This window comes from Gymnodraco acuticeps, unplaced genomic scaffold, assembly GCF_902827175.1.
Source record: "Gymnodraco acuticeps unplaced genomic scaffold, fGymAcu1.1, whole genome shotgun sequence".
Classification (NCBI taxonomy): Eukaryota; Metazoa; Chordata; class Actinopteri; order Perciformes; family Bathydraconidae; genus Gymnodraco; species Gymnodraco acuticeps.
Window position 1 is genome coordinate 361,534 of NW_022991753.1, and position 24,561 is coordinate 386,094.

General features: G+C 42.1%; 1 protein-coding gene across 2 annotated transcripts in view; it reads left to right on the forward strand.

Moving 5' to 3' along the window:
- Positions 1-24,561, forward strand: part of LOC117534936 (A disintegrin and metalloproteinase with thrombospondin motifs 9-like) — a 46,776-nt gene that overhangs the window by 20,984 nt on the left and 1,231 nt on the right. The window contains exons 24-40 of one of the 2 annotated variants that reach the window (XM_034199212.1): positions 471-590; positions 2,220-2,327; positions 2,408-2,575; positions 4,412-4,660; positions 5,769-5,930; positions 6,189-6,365; positions 12,007-12,177; positions 15,001-15,177; positions 17,877-18,047; positions 18,213-18,407; positions 19,208-19,337; positions 19,747-19,841; positions 20,425-20,519; positions 20,869-21,002; positions 21,494-21,585; positions 22,870-22,974; positions 24,124-24,242. In XM_034199212.1, coding sequence (XP_034055103.1) covers positions 471-590; positions 2,220-2,327; positions 2,408-2,575; positions 4,412-4,660; positions 5,769-5,930; positions 6,189-6,365; positions 12,007-12,177; positions 15,001-15,177; positions 17,877-18,047; positions 18,213-18,407; positions 19,208-19,337; positions 19,747-19,841; positions 20,425-20,519; positions 20,869-21,002; positions 21,494-21,585; positions 22,870-22,974; positions 24,124-24,213 — 2,439 coding nt within the window. In that variant the 3' untranslated portion in view covers positions 24,214-24,242. The remainder of the gene's footprint in view (positions 1-470; positions 591-2,219; positions 2,328-2,407; positions 2,576-4,411; positions 4,661-5,768; positions 5,931-6,188; positions 6,366-12,006; positions 12,178-15,000; positions 15,178-17,876; positions 18,048-18,212; positions 18,408-19,207; positions 19,338-19,746; positions 19,842-20,424; positions 20,520-20,868; positions 21,003-21,493; positions 21,586-22,869; positions 22,975-24,123; positions 24,243-24,561) is intronic. The other variant, XM_034199213.1, reaches the window with a different exon arrangement.

Below are 24,561 nucleotides of genomic sequence, written 5' to 3' on the forward strand. Positions count from 1 at the left end.
TGAGATATTTTTGTGCCCCCCATCAGAGGATGTGCGCACGTTAAGGTATATTTGAAGTTGTTTAATGAAGCGTTGTCAAATTGTAGTTGAAGGTGCCGCCAAACAAGCTTGACCCTGTTTCACTGGAGGCAGTGAGGCAGAAGGGAGCGTGGAGTAGTGCCCTCTGACTTAGCTACAGTGGAAAAAAGACAAGTGCAATGTATATGGGCAAAGGTTCCTCATGTATTTGATCTTTGAGACCCCGCTTGAAGCTTGGATTTCTCTCAGAGGGTGGAGGGCAGAATAAGCCTTTTTATCTGCTGAGCCTGGTGTACCGTTTTTGAATTTGTTTGTGTGGGGGATTAGTTTCTTGGCTCAGATGAACATCTTTGTTTTTCTGTGCTATTTGCTTGCCTCTTCCTAAGTTTTCTCTTTGCGCTCTGTTACTAATGTTTCCCCACCACTCCTTTTCCCCCCCTCTTTGAACCCAGTGCACTACTACGTGTGGGCCAGGCTACCAGATGCGAGCGGTGAAGTGTGTAGTTGGCTCTTATGGTGCTGTCATGGACGACACTGAATGTAATGCCGCCACCCGACCCACTGACACCCAGGTAAGGCATTCTCTCTTTCTTTCCTGTCATCCTCTTACCCTCTATAACATATTTCTTTCACTTCTCCCAACTGCCCACAATCTCTTTATCTGTCCTTCGCTGTGAGAGCAACAGTTTAGTCTCAAACTGTGTGGAGAGAAGGAAGCATCCACATTCATGCGCACTGACACTCAAAACACACATGGGCAGACACACACATTTCATTTCCACCTGGTCTCAATAAAGCTATGTTGTCTGATCTAGTCTGGTCTAGAGGGAGAGAAAAAGGGGGAGGTAATACCAGCCTCACTATCCCCACATAGAGACACACAACTGTCACACAGAATCCCCAAAAGAAATACCAAATTGTTTGAGATAACCTTACAGTGTTATTCTTTTGATTACTATAGATTATTATCTATCTGTATAATTAGTACGCTTGAAACTTTCCTGTATGTTCATTTCAATAGAGCTGGACACTTTACCACAGGCCGAAACAACCCTATTTCACAGGATACTAATGTTTAATAAACTACTAATACTAAATCAGGCTAGTGATTTACACAATTACAAATATATTGCTCCTTTATCCTCCACCACTTACAGATACAGACATACAGTAGATGTCATCAGATTTACATGTGGAATTGTTTTTCTAAATCTGCTTGTGCATCTGTTTGTTAAGTGCTCGACTCACAAAAAAAGACCGAAACACCAAAGGAACCTATTTGGAGCTGAATCAGAGTTGTGTTTGGTCAGCGCGGGGCGTAAACCCATTTCAGAGGGCTGAGCATGCAGACTCAGAATGAGGCCCCCCTCTAGTCGCAGCGGCTCTTAATTCCGGTGCCTGGGCCGACAGAGCCAGTGACCCCGAAGCAGTCGCCCCACCTCGTTGTGATTCCAACCAACCAGCCATGAAGTGGGCCACCAGCCGCCAGTCCCACCAGGCAGCCACCAAGCAGGGCTTAGAGAGAAAGAAGGGTAGATAGATGGGTGGAGGTCTGAATAAAGAGAGGAGAACGGTTGAGGCAAAAGATGCTTTGCTCAGTACTTCCACACACCAGGTTATACAGGTTAAATGTGACTTTGACAGGAAGTGTGCGTAGAGCTAATCTAAATGCTGCCATGAGGACTATTTGCTTTCATCAGGAGGCGGAGTGAGGAATGTGGAGCCTACTCAGATCCTATGAACCTGATTAAGGCCCTCATTCCTAGAGACTGGGGGTCAGAGGGCATTGGGGGGGAAGAGGAAAGGGCGGAAGGTGAGAGACAAGGGAGTGGATTAGGGGTGGAGTTTACAACCACGCCAGCATGGGCATTGGAGCCCTGAATACCACTCCACTATGACCTGTTATGACAGGGATCAGGGCTTTATGCTGAGTGGCTTACTGCCACAATCCATAGTTTTAACTGACGGGGCGGACCCTGTACTTGTTATTTTGGTAAGGTTGGGGCAAAGGATTGATGGGAACACAACTACTCTGAAACATAGAGCAAAAGGAATAAAGTTTAAGTTAATAATGACTGTCCCATGTCAGAGGAGCTATCTCTGATATTCATGGTATTTTGTGGTCAGGGACAGATGTTGTTACAGTATATTCATTTTGTTAATCACTGCATGAATGGGTGTGTGTGTCCTCCCTTCCACAGGACTGTGAACTGGCCCAGTGTCCCAGCAGCCACCCTGTTCCCCCAGGAACTAAAGTCCCCTCCAACCAGGGCCACAAAACACAGTGGCGGTTTGGCTCCTGGACCCAGGTTGGTAGTCCGGTCACATCTTCATTTTGTTTGTCTCTTGTTGGTTTCCAGTTTCTTAACCTTTCTCTTCTGCAAAACAGTGTAGTGCCAGCTGTGGCAAAGGGACACGTATGCGCTATGTGAGTTGCCGTGACAACCAGGGTGGTGTGGCAGAGGAGGCAGCGTGCGCCCACCTCCCAAAACCCCCTGCCAGAGAAGTGTGCTCGGTAGTGGCCTGCGGACAGTGGAAAGTGCTGGAATGGACAGCGGTAAGACCCAGTTACTGTTTATCTCAAAATTACAACTTAAAAGAGCTGTACCTACATGTATACAAGCCAGATGTTGTTGTTTCAAATGAAATCAGCATTTAAAAAATGTTTGAAATTAGTTTCCATTAGAACTGCATCTGTTGATTAACCTTAATGATGTGCTGTCAATATTGCAATCCAGATGTTTTTCTTCCTGCAAGATTGATTGATTTCAGTATCCTCTATATTATTTTTTAACTACACTGACAATTATTGTCTGCACACGCTGTGTGTGTGTGTGTGTGTGTGTGTGTGTGTGTGTGTGTGTGTGTGTGTGTGTGTGTGTGTGTGTGTGTGTGTGTGTGTGTGTGTGTGTGTGTGTGTGTGTGTGTGTGTGTGTGTGTGTGTGTGTGTGTGTGTGTGTGTGTGTGTGTGTGTGTGTGTGTGTGTGTGTGTGTGTGTGTGTGTGGTGTGTGTGTGTGTGTGTGTGTGTGTGTGTGTGTGTGTGTGTGTGTGTGTGTGTGTGTGTGTGTGTGTGTGTGTGTGTGTGTGTGTGTGTGTGTGTAGTGAGGCAAACGTTTCTGGAGATGCAAGGGGCTGCAGTGAGGGGCTCCAGTCTTGTTTACAGATGTTTCTCATCAGAGTACTTGTGATACAGTACAGCCAGACTGCAGGTCTGGTCACCATACACACCCACACATGTACCACCAAGCCAAAGACACTCATTGACCCCCCCCCCAAATGGAAATAGTTCATCCCAAGGCCAAAAATGATTTCAGGGGCCTATCCCAGCCACACACATGCACACTAGTTGTACTAACCCATAACATATGTCGTGCAGTGGCACTCCAGTGTGACCGTTTTGTTAATGGTCTCATGGCTTGAACAGTAAGGCATCCACAGCTTCCTCTAGTATCAGATCATACACTTTGACTTGCTGTATGTAAAACCTTCTTGCAGTATCTAAAATAATGTGAAAGGCATTACATTGTGACGCAGCAGTATAAACATCTGGACAGTGTAATCCCAGGTGGGATTCTGGAGTAGACAGCTGTTGCATAAGTATAATACATCGCCTTATGCAAGACGGAAAGTGAACTCAGTAAGGGAGGAGCTACGTGACACGCCATTAGTGCCGGGATAAAGTTCTGCCTTTTTCTTTCCTAAAAAGAAATATATCTGAACTTGGGTCCTTTAAGGAGACACTGCATCGCCAGACATCTTTAATACATTGGGAGTTAGTTGCTGCCCCCCAGTGAGAGGATTTAATTGTATGTTGAGATCTAAAGTCAGCTGTATGCAGCAGGCACAGTCATTCAGGCACTGTTCAGGACTATCACAGGGAAAAGGGAGCTGAGCCTGAAGGTGAATCTCTTCATTTCCCTGAGTGTCATCTGTGCTTCTCGTTTCTCTTGTAAGATCTTTCAATACCTGGAAAGGATAAAGAAAGATAGAGAGAAAGGCTTTCTTAACCTTTACCTTTTTAGCACCACACATCGCTTTCTGTACTGTAGTTGCATGTTGTAGCTGAGTTCTTTGCCCGTGCATAGTGTTGGCATTTTTAAGATTTGCAATTACTTACTTGATGACAAGGATACTCAACATGGTAAATATATCATAACCCTAAAGTTATTATAGCACCTGTGATCGATTATTTGTTTCCAATATGGTTAAACCTCTGAAATCGCAGGTTAAACAGTCAGGTCTGATGGCCCACTTGAAGCCATTCATACCAATAGCAGGTCGATATAAATGGTTGATCTTTTTGACTTGCCTCCACCATCTAATAATTACAGTTTTCTTCAAGAATGTGTTTTTATGTCTTATTGCATATGCACTTATTTTCTCTTCTTTCAGTGCTCGGTGACCTGTGGCCAGGGGAAGACCATACGGGAGGTCCAGTGTGTCAACTACAGTGAGCAGGAGATGAATTCTAATGAGTGTGACCTAGACGATCGTCCTCCTGCAGAGCAGGACTGTGCTATGTCTCAATGCCCGTCCCGCTCCAGTGAGTCCCGACCTTTCCCGTCCTCTCCAAATGGCAGCTCCAGGAACAACCTGCCCCGCAGCCAATCCCACCAATGGAGGACTGGACCCTGGGGAGCGGTAAGGCATCTTCCACAAAGCAGCACCACATCACACCACTGTAATGTCTGTTCAGTAAATATGAGCCAGAGGGACACTGGTATTGATGTCAACTTGTGAGTCTGTGCTTGTCATCATGGCAAAATAGTTATTTTGGAGAAACCTACTGCAGTGGGAACTACTAATACACTGCCAGGTGTTTACATTTCTGTCTGTTTTTCAGTAAGTGGACAGATTTCTTTCACCTAAATCGTGTCACACCTGTGCAAGATGCTTTCACAAAACCTGACAGGCGTGTAGTTGAGATCAGAATAAAGGTTTAGTTTGTAGATGAGTGTGGTTCAAACAAGAGCGCCAAAAGTAGAAAGTGCCAGCGCCATACTTCTAGCATTATTTGGTATCGCGACTGGTGGGAACTCTTCACACGATGGTTCCCTGTTTGTTTTGTGAACATATTAGACAAGTATGAGATAGCTATTATACAATAAGTGAGATTAAGAGTCCTTGAAGATATTTAAGTGATTTAACTCCTACACTGTGTTATGTAACCAAAAAAAAAACATTGACAATAACTCATGAAGTGTGAGTCTGTTGTTTAGGCCCTGGTCTCTTTTAAGACAAGACTTTTAATTATTGTGATGTAACACCACGGGATTACGTGACCCAGGAGACACTGGCTGTCCCTCATATGGACCCCTTTATTTCAATTGTTGTTGTTTTTAAACTGTCTCTCTACTAAAATAACTTTTGACCTACAAATAATTCTAGGAAGTGAGTGAAGCTATTTCTGGTGTCACTTCCTGCCTCTGTCTTGAGGATATGTATTTTAATATAGCAGCAGATATGGCCAGTCGTTTAAAATAACCTGTCTCTTAGTATGGGCTTTATAACTCATAGTGCACATTGATTCGTACTGTTTGCATTTAACCATGTATTCAAAGACACATTGATTTGATACTTTGCAGCCACGAGTCATACTTAAGTGTGTGTTTGTGCGTCATCATGTCTTAAGGAAATGTAAATAATGTACAGTAGAATAACCCCTGGGACCTATTTACACCTATACACTGCACATCTGTGTGTGAGAACCGTCTATTTGACCGTGTGCACTCTTCCCTCTGTACACTAGTGCTCCAGCACATGTGCAGGAGGTTTCCAGCGGCGTGTCGTCGTGTGCCAGGATGAGAACGGTTACCCTGCCAACAGCTGTGAGGATCGCAGCCAGCCCAATGAGCAACGGTCCTGTGAGTCAGGACCCTGTCCACAGTGGATCTACGGCAACTGGGGAGAGGTAAGACAGATGCCAACTCACTGATTGGTTAGATTACAGTTTACTCTCTGAAAGATCATGGACCAGCTTTAAGAAAACATTTCAAAATGTGGGATCAGCATTTTTGTTTGAAAAATAATTTGACCAATGCATTGAAATTCAGCTAAGGCTTTCGAATATAAATCACGTGCAGCAATGGCCCTAGTTTTTACTTTACACTCAAATACCTTTTCCCCATACCTACCTGTAAAACACAACCTCTCCTCCTGCTTCCCTCAGTGCACCAAGCCATGTGGAGGTGGGATAAAGACAAGGCTGGTGGTTTGTCAGCGTCCAAACGGCGAGCGTTTCAACGATCTGAGCTGCGAGATCCATGACAAGCCACCAGATCGTGAGCAGTGCAATACTCAGCCGTGCCCGTCTAGCCCCCACTGGAGCACAGACCCATGGAGCTCGGTACGCTCGTAAAAAATACTCTATACCTTGTTTTTCAACCTCACATTGTTTTCCCAATACCTTTAGTCTTACTCTTTCACAAACAGTCTTAAATGGGCTCTGACTTTTGGTGCTTTTGCACTGGAGAAATTACATTCCCACTTCTCTTCTACTTTTAACCTCCTCCACTTCCTGCTCCCTCTCTGGTGCCTGAGAATGGTCAACGTTTCCTCAAGACATTCGGAAAGTAAATATCTGTTGTGCTTTAACAGCAAAGATATGCTCTCTTGCAATGTGCCAAAAAGTCCTTTTCAAAAATACTTCAGTGACAGCTGTGACCACAAGAACATTTTTGTCAGTCCTAGTTACCATAAAACTGTTGTTGAGCCTTGTGTTAGTATTTGAACAAATTCAGGATCACTTTGTATCACAATCAAAGTTAGTTTTGTAAAATATTGTTTCTTAAGATAATTTATTGAGATATTTGTTTTCCTTTTTATCTTTTGTATATAGCATTAACTTTTTAAAGTGGTTTATTTTGTGTCTTAGCTTTTTGTATTCGCACATTTAGCCAATCTTTGTTCATATGCAAATACTGATGAATGTTTTTGTATATCAGGAATATACAGTATGATGCCTTCTTCTTTTATTATCCAAAGAATGGCCCACAATTTCCATTATACGGTGCTACACAATGTAATCAATGTTCTGTTATGAACTTTAAAAGCACCAACTTACATAGGACTGTATTTGGGCTGTGTACTATATATACATATTTGTTATATATACATCTTTGAAATGGCTATTGTATCAAGAATTCAATCTGTCTCAAGGCACATGTGTTTTTTTAGAGAAGTTACTAATCTTATTTAGACACTTTATTTTACAGTTTATGTATTCACCCTCTGCTATGAAACAAACAGTGGTGTTGCCCCAAAAATGACACGACGCATGAATATGTTGACTCAAAAGTCCCTGAAACGTCCAGTAACAGTAGTAAACACCAGCACCAGCAGCTGAACTAGCACTGTAAAATAAAATGTCTCACTGGGTTTGTGGTAATTAGTACTAATAGCCATTGTATTCCAGTTTGGCAGAGGGTTTTGACCCAGATTTCCTTAGTGTGACCAAAACAATAGGTTTAAAGCTCTCTGCTCCAAAGATGCTTGACATGAGTGTATTTATATTGTGTTAGTTATTGTTTTCTTTGTACAGTAAGAACTTGGAGTTGCTAAATATGCTATGCTCAACAATACCTCATTTAGAACACAACACAACTCAACTAGCCATTAAACAATGATAACCTACACTGCAGCGGTGCTTTGGCCAAACAAGGGAGACATGAGATATAAATATCAAAAATGAACCATCACATTTTTGGTGTTTATGGCACATTGCTTTTTGATACTGCCTTTCCTGTACCTTTTTATCTTTCCATGAGCAGTTAGTGGATTGATCAGATTGATCAGTTTAATGCAAAGTGTATCACAGATATAATGAAATAATGTTCGAGAATTGGCTGTTAAAATGTTTGACTTTGAACACGTGATGCCTGTGACCACAGGGGAAGTTACTAGTGTTTTGTATCCAGAGCTCTCACTCTGAGCCAACCTAATGTGTCTACCTCAGCCTCTGTTATGATTGCCCCCCTGCCGTATCTTTCTCTCCCTTGCACTGGAGGGATTCTGGCTGGCTAAGATTAAGCTTGAGTTGTTGCGGCTACCCAGTGCAGTTGATGGTCCTAAACACAGATCCAGGGTGTGTGTTAACTCCCACCTTTTAATACTCACCATCCTGTTGAGGACAGTCAAAACTGATCTAGAATCTGTGGTTAGGAGCAACTTTTGCCTGCAGCCCTCCCAGTTGACTCCTCCTGGTCATAAATGTCTGTACTGACATCACACCTTATTTTAAGGGCCTGTTAACACAGCAGTGAGAACATTTATTACCATGCATCATTTACTAATGAGAGGTATTGCTTGTGACGAGCAATACCAATACTATAGTGATTCCAAGGCAGCGTTAAATAAGAGGACACAGTATTAACAAAGCACATCCTGTCATTCTTCTTTAATTTCATTTTTCATTCAGACCAGTTTGACCCCTTGAGGTCAACCTAACACCGTATCAACAGGCTCTTGAAATAAGCATAATGTATGTCTCTTATTCACAAATGGCAGTATTAGTTTGTGTTTCAAGAAGATTTCTGTATATTTATGTAATTACTTGTATTTATTGTTACTTCATTATAATGTTATGTCAATATTTAATTTTTTATGGATTTGTTGGATTTCTGTTCATTTCCAGAAAAGGTTACGATTAAAGTGAAGTAGAGGTACTATCAAAGGCTTTCTCCATTCTTCTTTCTTTCATTCTTTAACACTCTAGATCGTGGCATAAAGGGCAATTACTCTGAATTCACAGTTTTTTGTACTATCGGTTTACCATTAGAGAACGTACCGATGCTTGCACGTACATATGAGATGTGAAATTAGGGGTTAACAATCTGGGCATTAATAAATAATTTATACTACAGTTCTTTATTTTACTAATGGGTACCTATTTACATTTTTGGGTGAACAACATACCTACTGAGCAAGAAAAAGTATGGGGTAAGGATTTTTGTAGCACTTAATAAATCTACTCCACAAAATAAATGTCAAAGTCGGTGGAAGTGTGGAATGCTGGACGCTTTCACTCTCAACGACAGCCATCTTTGCTACGTAACAGAAGTTATACTACTAGCCGCGCTGGGGCTTTCTCTGGTCAACACAGTAGCTTGTACTACTTGCTAGCTCGTAGAACTAGCTAGCTAGCTGACAGCAGTGCTAGTCACTTTCGGTAAGGGCACAGCAGCCCTGTGCAATTGAAAACAACACTACATGGTCAAAGTGAACACACTGCTCACAGTGTACGACATGGAAGTGTGCTAAAAAGAGTATTCCATTGAGACACAGCGTTAGTGTGTGGCACTCAAGGATGGTCAGGCTGATGTACGCTGTAATATTACTAAACCTAAAATACCTACAGTTTACATTGTACTTTTAGAAGTTCCCAGATTTCTGGCCCCTTATTCCTCTTCATATGTGTTTATCTTGTACCTGTATGTATGTATTGAAATGTATGTACAGTACTGGTACAAAGTTAGTTCAATATTTAAGCTGTGAATTTGGAAGAATTAGTTGAGCAAAAATATGAATCAATGCCAACATTTGTATCACACTCAGTAAACAGGTCTCTGCTAGATAAAAAATAACCTGCAAACTCTCTGGCACAGAGTTTTTACAAAAAAGTGAAAACTGCAAGTACTATAAGTACTAACCCCTAACAACATTCATCATGCCAATAACCTCGCTCTTGCAACATTGTAGTTCTGTTTCTGAGCCCTATAATGAAGTATTTAACTCAAGATTACCAGCTCCTGCTTTATGGTAATTACAGTGTGTTTGTGGATAAGGAAGTGTCCTATTTATTTGGGGTTTTACCTTTTGACTTTGACTAAAATATTTCAAAAGAGAGGCCTGGCAAAAAGCTTATTAGGCAGTGCTCCCCTGCCAGTCTTTTCAACAGGGGTGTTTTTCCTGAATGAAAATGCACAAATCACTGAGCAATATCCTTGTTATTTTAAGTGGTCAGGGCCTCTGCTGACCTCTTGAAAGCCATCATGCTTTTAGCGTCTGTGTCAGGAGTTCAAAGCTCTTTCTATAAGGTGAATCTTTGTCCTGTGAGACAATGCCTCGGTATCCCTCCCATTTCATTTACTGTGTTTATTTAATTCTTAATGCTGACCCCCGGCTTATTCTGGGACGCCTGGTGACGCGTGCTCCGCTGTGAAGTTGTCAGCCCCCTTTGACCCTTTCTGTCGGGCTGCTCGTCTATGGTCTAATGCAACTTGATGACGGTGTACCAATATGGGGGCCAGTGAGAGTGACTCAAACGAGGAGGGGGGGCTGTCAACAAGACAATGCAGTGGTGTATTGGTGGGTCAAGGGTCACGTTTGATCTGGGGAGGGGCCCCTTCCCGGTTCATCCCATCAGCACAGACATAGTTCTGGGAAACTGCTGTGATCCCGGGATGAAAAAACCCAACAAAACAAGAGTTGAATAGGATTCCCAAATGCTGTGCTGACATTGAATAGTGGTTTATTTAGGGTGGGGGGGGCGGGGGTCATTTTACAAGGTGCTTACCAATGCTTTGCCGCTTTATACCTTAATTTAAATGTTGTATCTGCAATTCCATGGATTGTTATTACCTATGTGTTAAGAATGACTGATCCAACTAGTGATTGACACTGTTGAAATTAAATGTAGCGCTATGGTTAATGACTTGCTACAGAACGAGAAAGGGATCAAACTTCCATCCTTGTGATGAGTAGAGGACCTGCTCTACCTCCTGCAAATACAAAGTATACACATAAAGTTGTTTATATAGTTTATTGCAGGTAGGAAATGTTGAGTTGGGCAAAGTTAATGAACCCTGTGTGTAGGAGTGCATGTCCAACATGGTGTTTTATTTGACTCATTTGTAGTGATTCCCAAGGTTTTCTGCTCCGTTTTAGCACATTAGAACAGCAGGAAAGCATACAAACCTTTAAAAGAAATACCTGCCGTGAACAAAAACACAGCCTGGCGAAGTCTTAACTTTAGTGACGTTTTCTGAAATGCCCCTGTGATTTGCCATTTACTCTTCACATTTCATCCAAACCAAACGTGTTTCCTTATATGTCAGACATCAAAAATACAATCTTTCAGTGGAGATACATATTAGGAGGACTATAAGTGACTTATTATATCAACCGGGAAGTCTTCTAATCATGTGTGCTACAATTCATAATGAGAGTGCTGTTCTAAAGATATAAAGGCAACACAGTCAGTGTAATATTTTATTAAAACTGATTCACAACAATACCCGAGTAAAATTCACACAGGTAATATGACGAGTTTCTCATTGTAAGCTGAATCATACATTTGTATTAACTGACAGCACTTACAAATGTGTAATTCTAATAGATGTAGTGCATTACAGATGAAATTCCAAGCATTTTATTAGCCCCTCCTTTAGTGTGCCTTGCCCGCCGCGAATGAGGTCAGAGGTCACAGTCTATTACAGTCTGTCACTGGTCAGGACAGCAACCACACGCTGGGTCGCATACTCGTTTAACTCTGAGACTGTCGCTTCCCATCCATCCCCTCATGCAAAGCCCCCTTTGATCGAGCACAGGCCAGCTTCTCCACTCCCTCCTGTAACATCGGTGTGTGTGTGTGTGTGTGTGTGTGTGTGTGTGTGTGTGTGTGTGTGTGTCTGCCTGCCTGTCACACCGTGTTAGACTCTCAGTAACTCGGTGAACCCGGATATGAAACAAACTGCTACCGGGTTGATCGGGCCCGCTTTGCCATTGGACTAGCTACCCATGTGGATCTGGGTGTCATATCACTCCTTTTTTTCAGTCTAAAAATCATCCACAAATTGTGGATGTGTTCAATAAATGCATGTTTTTTAATCAAAGCTGTGCAATAATCTCCTTTTTTTCATTCGTATTCAGACTTATGAAACCCAATCATGCTTTTTAACATCTGAATTTATTTTTTAAAGTTGCACTTTGAACACCAAACGTACCTTTTGACTTCAATTTCACTTGTTCTTTCTTTTGACTTGTTGCAGTGCTCCTCCTCCTGTGGAAGAGGGTTCAAGTCCCGGAAGGTGGTCTGTGTGACCGGGTCAGGACGCCCTGTTTCAGAAGAGAGCTGCCAGCATCTGTCCCCCAAACCCAGCAAGCAGAGGCGCTGCAAAGGTGGTCAATGCTTCAAGTGGAAGACAGGCAACTGGGGAGAGGTAAGACTCTTTGACCCTGCTAGAAAACACTCCTCTAGCACTCGTGTTCTCACGCTGCCAGGCCAGTAAGCTCTCTCTCTTTTCTCCTTAATGCTTACCAGCTTGCTGGAAAGTATGTGTGTAAACATCTGCAGCTAGACCCGACTGTGTTTATGCACCATGCCAGACCACTAACTAAGCTTTTACACATCACACAGTGGTTTGCAGCACAGACCCGGGGTGCCTGCTAATAGGGTTTTTAAAGATAGTGTATACTGGGGCAGCAACTTTACAGTACAGTGGGTACGACAGCAGGATGGATGTGCACCCCTCTATAGGTCCATCTAGTGTTTATCTACCCCTCTCATCTCTAGATGTTCTTTTCTCTTTAATCCTTCTCTCAATGTTGCTCTTTCCCCCACAGATCCCTTTCTTTCAAGCCTTCTTTCTCTCTTTCACTTTTCTTCCCCTCTCTATCTTCTGCCTCCCCAATGGGAACCACATGCGTCTTTTCTTTGAATGCCCTACTAAACATGCCAGACACACTCACGACGTGCACCTGGGCTGCTGCAGAGCATTTTTCTTCCTCTCCCTTAACTCTCCATGTCTCTCTTTTTTCTCTCCGTCCTTCACTCCTGTCATCTTTTTCTTTTTTGCTGAATTCACCCCACTGGCCAAGAGTCCGAGCACAGAGCCACATCTGTGCTCCATATGTCAAAGAGGATGTGCGTTTGCTCTGAAACAGCTGTGGAGCAGGACTCATGTCAGGAGAAAATGATACTCCACACGAGGCTCTGTTGAAATCAGACGCTTACATACTAAGTATGATGTACATTTGAGTAGATAGTCCACAACTGCATACTCTGTGGATTTTGAGTATGCAAGAAATGCCCAGGTTTAAACTAGATAAGAAATGATTTATGGGGCGTGAGCCTACTTGCTCAAATGTCCCAAAATGCATTGCGCCTGTTTAAACTTTGAGGCAGATTGTTTGGCACCATCCAGTGTGTATGCTTACAAATGTGGAAAACACAGGAACTCTCACATTTCATTTTGTGTAGAAAAATCTTCAGCATGTTTGATATTTTTTAAATATTAATAAAATAATACTGGAAAATGTAGAATAAAGTAGATTTACATTTGTGATAAACATTTTAGTTTGATGGTAGCTTGGACTGTTAAGGTTGTGATGGATACAGCCAGAGATGACATGTTGCTTGAGTTTATAACAGTGTGCACTGTCTGCTGGAATGCCATACTTAATAGTCATTTTAACATGCAATACACAGTACACAATAATAAGTATGCAGTATGTCAATATGCAATGTCGAACACACTCCCAGTCAAGTATGTTTACCCATGATGCAGCAGGCTGCCCAGATGTTTTAACTCCTGAAAACTGCAGATAATACACATTGAGTTAAACTGTATCACATATGACTAAACTTGTAAGTATAAGATAATAAGATAAGATATACTATGTCTGTATTCTTAAAGATTCATGTAGAAACTCTGGAACCTCAGCTTGAATCATCTGTACGTGTTTTTTTGCTTCCTTCACCCCTAAAGGAATACTTTACCCCCAAAATAATATTTTGTATTCACCCTGTGTTACTTTGAATTCTTGAATGAAACTTTGCTTTCTCGCATGACTCCATGGTGAACAAAGAATTCAAAGACGAAGGAAATTCATGATCAATTAAATAAATCTGGGCCGTGTTTCACATCAGCAGAATTTGAAATTAAAAACATATTCCCAAACATTTATTTCACTGAAGCTTCGGACAAGGCAAGTGCAAGTGTGAGACTGTTCATGCAGAAGTGTATTAATATTGAGGTTTGAGTGAAAATGCATAAGTTATGAGCAGCATAATTGAGATATGAATTATACATTGCGCAAGAGTTTGTAAACTGATGTTTTGAGAAAGCATTGATCTTCATTAATCATGAAAGCATGCAAGTTTGAGTTTCCTAACAATTCAGAGTTACACAGGGGAGTACATGATATGCAAATCATCAACAATTGTAACCTCACACAAATCTGAGTTATGATGTCTCAGTCTCTCAATGACTCAAACACTCATGTCATATTCTCTGTGACATCATTTTTCTCCACAAAAACCTTCACTTTAATTGTATAAATTCATATTAAAGTGGAGTATTGCATAAGCATGACAGTACAATGCAGGTACACAAGATAATTACTGTAAAAAATCCCCTACAAATCTGATCTACACATTATTATAAAACAAAACTTTCACAAAACCTTCTGCTTTCAAGGCGCCAACTTGAATTTCTTCCCATTTCTGTAAGAAAACATAAGTTAAGTTAATATAAACCATATCACTTACAAATAAACATGAAGGTGTTGTTGCAGTTATTTCATCTTTGCAAACTTTCCTAAAAGTAATACACCATGCCTTTATGAACTCAATTTATATTGTTGGAATGCCAAGGTCTCATAGTTAATACAATTACAGACAAATATTCATTTAAATCTATAAGCTGACACAAAAAGAAAGAATGTCTGAATAACTTCAGGAAAAAATAAAGGGACACAAAATAACAGTAGAGAGACAATACAGCAGATTAAATATTAAGTATGACGTATATTTCGTTAAATACATGCTATATTAATCTTCAAACAAGTAGAACACCATAGATCGATACAAATGGGATATAGGCCACCATTAGACAATTAAACTCACGTGGTTCATTGCTTATCGCGAGAGTCGCAAAACGATATAAGTTGACTATTTGACATGCAGTAAAACAAAAAAGTTAAACTCAATGAAAAAAAGTGTTGTAAAGATTTTTGAAACGACTTATCTGTCCTGCTTCCAGTGTTCCGCAACGTGTGGGAACGGCGTCCAGCGGCGCGAGGTGTTCTGCCGGGGCGGAGACCGGCGCAGCCCGCACGAGAGCGGCTGCTCCCAGCGGTCCAGACCAGCGTCCAGCCAGAGCTGCCGGGGGGCAGACTGCCCCTCCCGGTACCGGTGGAGAGAAGGAGAGTGGCAGACGGTAAGCTGCATGGCGACCTGTGAGCTGAAACAAGCAGCTTAGTCTCCACAGGGCGAGGATGAATGAACTCTGTCATATCTGAAGTGTGAGTGGCTGCTTCAGGCGGAGGCAGTGCAGTCGGTGAAGGGAGGAGAGGAGGAGGAGGGGAGCTGCTGCTGCTGCTGTTGCTGCTGCTGTTGTTGCATGGCCCTCGTAAAAATCAGATGATCCTCCGGCTCCAGCTTTTTTTTTTTTTTAAACACACACGCAAAGCCTCATTGGATTTCCGATCTTAGTCTTGATTGGCCAATTCGCATTTTCTCCAGGAGTACTTTTTCCATAGACTGTATTCCACCAATTAAAGTTAATGAACACCTGTGAGGCATTAATGGTAGTTAGGCTATCTAAACGTTAACACGCCTTACAATAAAAGTTGAGTTAAAGGCCCCTGAAATAACTTTTTATAATAATTATTCTATAGGCTACAAATCAGACCTAAAGTGATTTATTTTTCTGAGATTTATGCCAGAATTCTGACAAGATCCTGTTTCAGTCATAAAACTTAAAACACATCAATGATTGAGCCAAGGGAACGAGGAGTGCTAAACTGCCTAATATCTCGGTTTTAGGACTCATTCATGCATCATTGTTTTGTCTATTTAATCGCACCTCTAAACAGCCCTAGTGAAGCAGCTTTGTTGAGTTTTTGTTCTTTAAATTATTGTATTTATTTTTCTCGTCCCACATTTTTATATTAAGAATTTGATATAAGACCACCTGAACAGGGACTTACAAGTAAACATAAAATAAAAAAAGAATCTATTATTGATCCTTTATTTGTATTCATACTCACGTATTAATTTACACTGTTATCTATCTTTTATCTGCTCTAAACCCAGAACATGCAAAGTTGGCACTGGCAGTCATCCAGGCTTTATTTAATGGGTACATTCCTGCTGAGCAACATCCAGTAATTTTCTATTGGCTGGAGGCTACAGACCCTTGTTGAGAGTTGGGGTTATTAGAAGAGGCAGCTGCAGCAGGAGTTTCTTCCTCCCCGTGTTCAAGTGATGTTGAATCTGGGTCATTGAGCAGCATGAAATGTCTCCTCTCAAAGGAGAGTCTAATTATTCTGGAGAAGTGTTTGGAGCTCTCTGCCTGCAGTGTAAAGCTGGAGGTAATTACAAGGGTTCACCTGCTATGGGTTAATAACATGCCTGCAGTGTGTGTTTTATACAATGTACACTGTGGACTCAATCTACACAAATCAGAGATGATTGGGAACTCCAACATTTTTACTTCTTCTATTCTAACCTACCTAGAATTAAATATTTGGCCAAATGATTTGTCTATTGTTGATTTAACCAGCACATACTGAAACTCAGGCACTCATCATGCGGGGTTTAGGTTAATGATTTCATAGTACAGCAGCACAGTTCAGAAAAACAGTTCCAGGTATTTAAGTTGTTTGACATTGTTGAACACATTAAGAGTGATGAAGACCAGCTGGAGTCCGCTGCGTTGTTACGGCACAGAGTGTTTCTGACGCAAGTGGAAGCCTCTCTGAGCCTCAACCTACGTCTTTTGCAGATTGAATGTCCTAATAATTGAGTTACTACATGGACCTGAATATAGTAAGACAAAGGTCCAGGTGGTTCTGCAATAAAGTAAACTTCTTCAGAGAACACCACTTTCACAGCAACACCAATACAAACGATTTAACCTGGGTAGTGACTTATGAGTGATTCTATTATTATAATCAGGGGTGCACATAACTTTCAGATGAGTAGCCTACCTGGAGTCAGTGTTTGGTACTCCAACTTCTGGCTCCACTCAAAGTTATATCTGATGAAGCCCTCTGTATCGCGAACATCAACGGGGGGGGGGGGGGCTAGTGGAGTACTTCAGGAAAGTCGACGGGGGGGGGGGGGGGGGGGCTAGTGGAATACTCCGTGACCACAGAGCGTGACCGTTGTGATCAGCTGTTTTAGCGCAGTTCTCCAGTGAAGGGGGGGAGTCTCCCTCCGCAGCCGTTTGGCGTAGTTTTGGCACAATGCCGTTGTACAGACTGACGTTAACAGCAGCCCTGTCTGTGCACACGGTGACCGACTCTGTCGTCCGTTGATCTAACCGCCAAATGGAAAAGCTTCACAAGTACGTCGGTATGCAAATGCACTTTGTGACGTCTATGTTTGTGACACAAGAGACGGTACGCATTTCGGATTGTTGCCGCGCATGCGTACTTGCGTACCAGTTATGTGCACCCCTGATTATAATGCTTAGTAGGCTACTCTTCTAAAGACGCTCAAGTGTGTGGGAGAGAAACTCCCTCTGGAGGGAACTTTAGGATGTTAGCCTTTGCAGACCATTCACATGCACAAAAACCTATATAACACAAAAAGGAAAGGTAAATCCCCAAAAAGAATAATAGGGCCTCTTTAAAATGATGTAGTTTGCAGCTAGACATGACCAATTACAGTAGGTTGACTTTTAAGAAATACTTCACCCTCAAAATGACATCATATGTCAGTTAATCACCCTGTCTTACCTTCAATTCATAAATTAGTTCTGTTACTAAGCGGGCGAGGGGCCGCTGCTGCCGATCTCTGCTGCTCTCTTAACATTGCATCTAAGTATAGGAATAGCATATCTCTCCTAATACCAATCTTATACTTGCCATGTTTGTTAAAGGCCCTTGTCTTTCTCATTATCCACTACAGTGCAGTAAGTCGTGTGGAGTAGGTCATCGACAGCGAGCCTTGCAGTGTGTAGACCACAACCAGCAGGAGGTGCATGAGATGTATTGCGTGAACCAGATCAGACCTCCAGACATAGAGAGCTGCAACACCCACGCCTGTGAACTGATCTGGATCACAGGGGAATGGACTGAGGTGAGAGTGTGAACTTGAAGTGATGTTGTAATCTGAATAGTTATAAATCAGTTTACTCTGAACTAGAAATACTTAACTCTTTAAAAAGACAATTAATCTGAATCACCATCTTCAAATCCAGTGTACTGTTTTTATTTCATGCCTGTGATTCATTCTCTTCTCCAGTGCTCAGCCAGCTGTGGTCAGAGCTACCGCCAGCGTCTGGTCTCCTGCAGCGAGGTGCATGCTGAGAATGACAACTATGAGTATGGCCATCAGTCTCTGTCCAACTGCCCCGGGACCCCCCCTGAGAGCTACATGCCTTGTAATCTGGAGCCATGCCAGCTGCCACAGGAGTGGAGGGTTGGAATCTGGGGACTGGTGAGCGAGTGCTTGGTTATGCTGTCCATTCATTTATCTGTGTCTTTTCAGTGTGGAACATGCACGTCTTCTCCTAAAATTAAACCTTGATACGGAAGCCCTGAGAGGCAAGTGTTATACAAATGTTTTTGAGTCTGATACAAATACTTTTCTTGACTAACAGGTACAAAAAAAAGTTACTACTTTTCCCACCTGTTTCACACATTCAAAAGAATATAAGGAACCTCAAAAACGTGTTATCACCTGTTTAAGAGTCATAAACAAAGGGGTGAAACAATTACGTAAATGATCACCAGATATTTGTCCTTGTTTTTGTCTCAGGGCTTCTTTGCCCTGTACAAAAAAGTATTATCATAGACTTATTGCAACGTAATAAATGCAAGTTGAACAGGTCTCCTGTAGTTTTCTGTGATGGAATGTCAAACCTTTTTTGCTCAACTGTTAATATTAACATAACAGTATTAGATTGAAACCATGATTGAAACATGCAATAACTCACATTTTCTTTAACACTTTCCTTGAAGTTTTATATTTGCACTTGATTATGATCGACGACAATTCTATTACATAAAACAGCCTTTATTGCACACTATTTTCTATACCTGAGATTTCAATGATTTCTTTCCCATAAATTGCCTGAAATTAATAACATAATTTTTTCTTCTTGAACCTGTAATGCACAAAAATGTCCATGCACATGAATGTTTTTAAGTCGACACTTTGAAGATAGAAACTGCTGATGTGACTGTCATCCACAAGTTTTTGTTTTCACTCTGTCCCGGTTCTCTTCCCCCCCGCAGTGCTCAGTTAGCTGTGGTGACGGAGTGATGGAGCGGACGCTGCAGTGTGTGTCAGCAGACTCTCAGGAAAGCCATAGGTGTTCTCAGGAGGCCATGCCAGAGGCCAGAAAAGCCTGCAGGAATCCAAACTGTGAGTACTGCGAGACGATTATTTCTCTTTTAACAAAGGTCAAGACTTCCCGGGTTAGGTACAGGCCGACTAAATGCACCCCAAATTCCAGTGATAGGCATGGCTTGACTTGATCCAGTCATCTCAGAGACTTGGCCTTTAGTGAAATAGTTATGATCAGAGGCAAACATCAAAGATTCACTATCCAGTGTATTTACTTCCCAACCGTAGGATGGGACATCAAAGAGTCAGTGGCTTTCCCTTTTCTTTGATTTGATGCAGCGATTTGTCACACTTGACTTAACCCCTGAAATGTGTGTTTGCATGCGTGCACATGTGTGTGTATAGGGCCTGAGTATCTGCCCTGTGTTCAATCTTCGCACTACTGTACTGTATACCGACTTATATCCACTTCCTTTGTGTCTCCAAGGCCATTTACCTTCTAGCTGTCAGGGCGTCCAGAGCACGAACGGCCCCCTCCCCGACAGCGAACACTTTCTCAGTATTCAAGGAAAAGCACTCAAGGTAGGAATATATTGTTTGTTTTGACCAACAAATGCACATGGCTGCAATGGATCCCCACATCTTTGACAGTTGGAAGAAAACATCTCGATCTTAAAGACATGTTTGTATTTTTGAAAATACACTTATTACACAATTTGAAGTGTATAATTGAAGTTTTTTAAAGGTGTATGAAGCTATTATGGTTTTATTTATGAGGGAAGAGCAACACTTGACTTTTTAATCATTTACAATACATTTTGCTGCTGTGTTGTGACTGTGTAAAGGGCTTCTTTACAGTACAGTGCTTTACATTCACCTTTACTAGCTTGAGTTTAGGCATACGTTTGGTGCTGTGGTTTTGTGTACAAGGTTTCATAGTAGTATGATACACAGTCAGAGGAAATGCTTTGACTGCCTTCCAAACTGACTATGGTCTACTCTTTTTCCTCAACACCATTATTGTTCCTTCTTTCCAATCTGCACTTCTTCTCAATCTCCTTTTTTCTACCATCCTACCACCTCCATCCCCTCCTTCACCCCACTCCTCCTCCCTCTGAATACCACGTCTCCTTTCCCTCCTCCTCCCTCATCTTATTCTCTTCAGGTCTACTGTGCAGGAATGCAGACAGAGACTCCACAGGAGTACATCACCTTGACAACTGGAGAAGGAGAGAATTTTTCAGAGATCTTTGGCTTCAGGTAAACAGTGAACAGGATAACAATGAGAATAGCCAAGATCCAACTGACTCCTGGCACAGTTTCCTGTCCCTAAATGAAAAAATTCCATGGAAGTGTAAAGTTAAGCTAAGGTATTTGTGTGTGTGTGTGTGTGTGTGTGTGTGTGTGTGTGTGTGTGTGTGTGTGTGTGTGTGTGTGTGTGTGTGTGTGTGTGTGTGTGTGTGTGTGTGTGTGTGTGTGTGTGTGTGTGTGTGTGTGTGTGTGTGTGTGTGTGTGTGTGTGTGTGTGTGTGTGTGTGTGTGTGTGTGTGTGTGTGTGTGTGTGTGTGTGTGTGTGTGTGTGTGTGTGTGTGTGTGTGTGTGTTTCCCAGGCTCAATGACCCCACCCAGTGTCCACCCAATGACTCCAGGAGAGAGGATTGTGACTGTCGGAGAGACTACACCGCCGCCGGCTTCACCACCTTCTCCAAAGTCCGCCTGGACCTCAGCAAGATGAACCTCATCAGTGAGTGGCTAGTACACACACACACACACACACACACACACACACACACACACACACACACACACACACACACACACACACACACTTACACACACACACACACACATACACACACATAACAGCATCCTGTGCCAGTGTTAACTCCACATTACTCCCAAATAAGAACTTCCTTTGCCATTTAATTATGTCCGTGCTCATGAGGGTTAATGGGCTCAAGATGTCTTTAGGGTTCATTTAAGCAACACAGAATTACAAGGCTTGAGGGGATTAAATGGAACTGCTGTAAGTAGATGAAATTATACTGATATTGCCATTAAGCTGACCCTAAAACTAAGGCTGGATTTAGACTAACACAGGTCATTACTGCAGATGCAAGCTGCCATTATAAAAGCTCATCTGAGTTCCTGTAGCAACTCATTTCAAAATGCCAATTCTGAAGAATATCTGTCACGACACATTTGATTGACTTGTTTGTCTTTTCTGTTGCTCAGCTACAGATTGGCAGTTTGCTGTCACCCGGGAAGGCAAGAACGTTCCCTTTGCTACAGCTGGAGACTGCTACAGCGCAGCACGGTGTCCACAGGTGAGAACAACAGCAGCTGGTAGTTATATGACAGGAGGCTAAATGATTTGTCATCGCCAACTAAAGACTTGTCATAGCAGGAAAAAAACAAGTTAAACTAATAACGTTAATGATGGCTCTGCTGTTTATCAAGTTTTAGTAAGCTATTCCAGTGAACAGACATACTGAGTGTAACGGCCCGTCCACACGGCGGCGTGCGTTGAAGCTTCAACGCTTCTGCCCATTCACCTTGAATGGGGGGACGTCACACTTTGCCGAACTGCATTGTGGGAGCGTCGCTTCGCTTTGCTCGCGTTGCTCGATTCAAAAGTTGAGCAATGTTCAACTTTTGAAGCTTCGACGGAAGCGTCAGCCAATCAAATCATATGCCAGTACAAGCTCTAGCCAATCAAACCGCGTGCTTGTGTGTCCGGGGCGGGAGATTCATGTGATTGGTTGTTGGTCGAGCTTCAGACACGCCCGCCGGCAAGCTTCAACGCACGCCGCCGTGTGGACGCTGCGTAAGGCTGAACTGAATATATCACAGCTTTGGAGCTTCATTTAAAACTTTTGAGCATTCTCTAGCAACATTTTTCTATATCTACTCATTCGGTTTATTTCTGCATATTTTAAGATAAGGCTACACACAAATTACAAGTATTTATACTTTTTGCAGAGTGAGATTCCAGTTGAGGCTTCTTGGAAATATGTCCAACCATGTGATCCTGACATTTCCCTGTCCATAAGAAAGTGTATTACACGTTTTCTTTCTCAAAAAGATAAAATATTCTGCTCCAATCGATGTCTTATTGGCATTTCCACTGCACTCCAAAATATTGCCACCAAATATGAGGCAAGCACCTTAACGGGTGTTTAAGCAACAAGCTAACAAAAAGAATGAGAAATATTCATTAGAGGAAGTTGATTTCAATATTAAAACAAAGTCTACTGTACTAAAAGGCATTGAGTACAGCTAATAGGCATGCAGTTGTGATACTGATACACTTGTGCTTCTTCTGCTGCAGTATGACATGTAAACATGCCTGCCATTAAAAAAGCTAAAAGTAAACATCCTTTTACAACCAGTTCCTCTAGTTTTGGATGTGTTCCAGGAAAATGTCCCAAAACATTACCAGTTGCCTCACTCTCTCTCTCTCTCTCTCTCTCTCTCTCTCTCTCTCTCTCTCTCTCTCTCTCTCTCTCGATCTCTCTCTCGTCTCTCTCTATCCTCCTCTCTCTACTCTCTCTCTCTCTCTCTCTCTCTCTCTCTCTACTCTCATCTCTCTCTCTCTCTCTTTCTGTCAGGGTCGCTTCAGGATCAACCTCTCAGGAACAGGTTTCAGGGTGGCGCAGGAAACCTCATGGATCTCCCAGGGCAACTATGCAGTGACTGATATACGAAAATCACAGGTATTGCTTTACGATGCATATGTACACTGTCTATGGGAACAACTCCCAAAACGACAGCAATCTTCAATCAAAACTGAGCCACCTGAAAGATTCAGAGAACACCCTTTTAAAAATGAGAACTCAAAATAAAACTCATTAAAATCCCTAATTAATTCACCACATTCACAGTGAGGTATTGGGCTCCTGGCTTGTTACGACAGTTTAAGTGTATATTTGATTATATTCTGTAATTAGTGAGTTAGTTTTTACAATTTATTTTTGTTCTATATCCTCTAGCAACTCTTTTAGAACCCATTTTCCAACCCACAGTATCTGTAACTCTCTCTATGTACTGCCTCATCTCGTCTACTCTGTTCTGTTACCTCTGATACTCCATCCCTCGCTCCACCAGTTCTCCTCTCTGCATGTCCTCTGGGCTTCAGAGTGGGCATCGTCCCAAGTGGGTTCGTATTCCCAGCTCGACTTCTTTCCATAAACTCGTTGAAAAAAGGACCCTTTTTGGGCAGCTGCTCTCTCAAGGGCCCTCCTCTTTTGAGATGGAGCTCAAGCCAGAGGGAGTATATTGGTAAGGTGAAAACATGAGGCAATTCTGATGCCAAAAAGTGTTCACATTCTTATACCCTCAGCCAGCCGGGCCTGCTGTGGGCTCTCCAAGCAGATTTAAACAAAGCCAGGTTGTGTCAGTGGGACTGGGAGAGCACTCCAGAGGAGATCAGACAAACCACTCGCTGCATGCTGTGGCTTTCATGTCGTGGGATAGTGCTTTTGGCGCGATCATATAATGCAATGTTTGGACAAAATATCGATTATGCTGTACGTGATTACCTTGTTTATACACGGTGCCTACATACAACGTGCCTGGTGGGCTTCAGTGTCTGTGTGCATTTATGAAGGAAATTCTAATTCAAGAGGCCAAAAACAACGCTTACTATTAAGGTGATGTTTTCTATCTTTACCCACTTCTTAAACATCCTCTGTTTTACACCTAAAGATCAGTGACAGGGAAAAATGCTTCAACGTGATCCTGGAGAAATATCCCTTATGGTTCTATGCTATGTTCTATATTTAGTATTTGTTTTGTTCTTATAATCAGCATCTGTATTACAGCAGAATCACACAATCCTGATGTTATTCCCCATGTGTCCACAGGATGGCAGCAGCGTGTCAGGGATGTGTGGAGGCTACTGCGGTAAATGTACACCGTCCTCTGTCTCCAACCTGCCTGTCACAGTGGAGTAGATCTACTGTAATACCATCAAACACATGAGGTAGGTATTTTTAATTATACTTTTTAAATATAAAAGGCACAATCTGTAATCCAACAAAAGGAGAGACTTAAAATCTATCACCAAAATTAAAAACACGTTACGCTGTAACTCACAAAGTACATTTGACGTAGTATTTATGTTTTTAATGTTTTAATGATCATATCGGTTGGCTTAGAACCATTATACTTGGAATAAACCAGGCTTATGTTTTTAGCCATCAACATTTTGTAATACATCTGTAACTTATATGGTTAATAACGAATGGTTGTTAGTTTAACTCCAGGGATGAAGTATTTCCTTGGGTTTTTGATCAGTAACT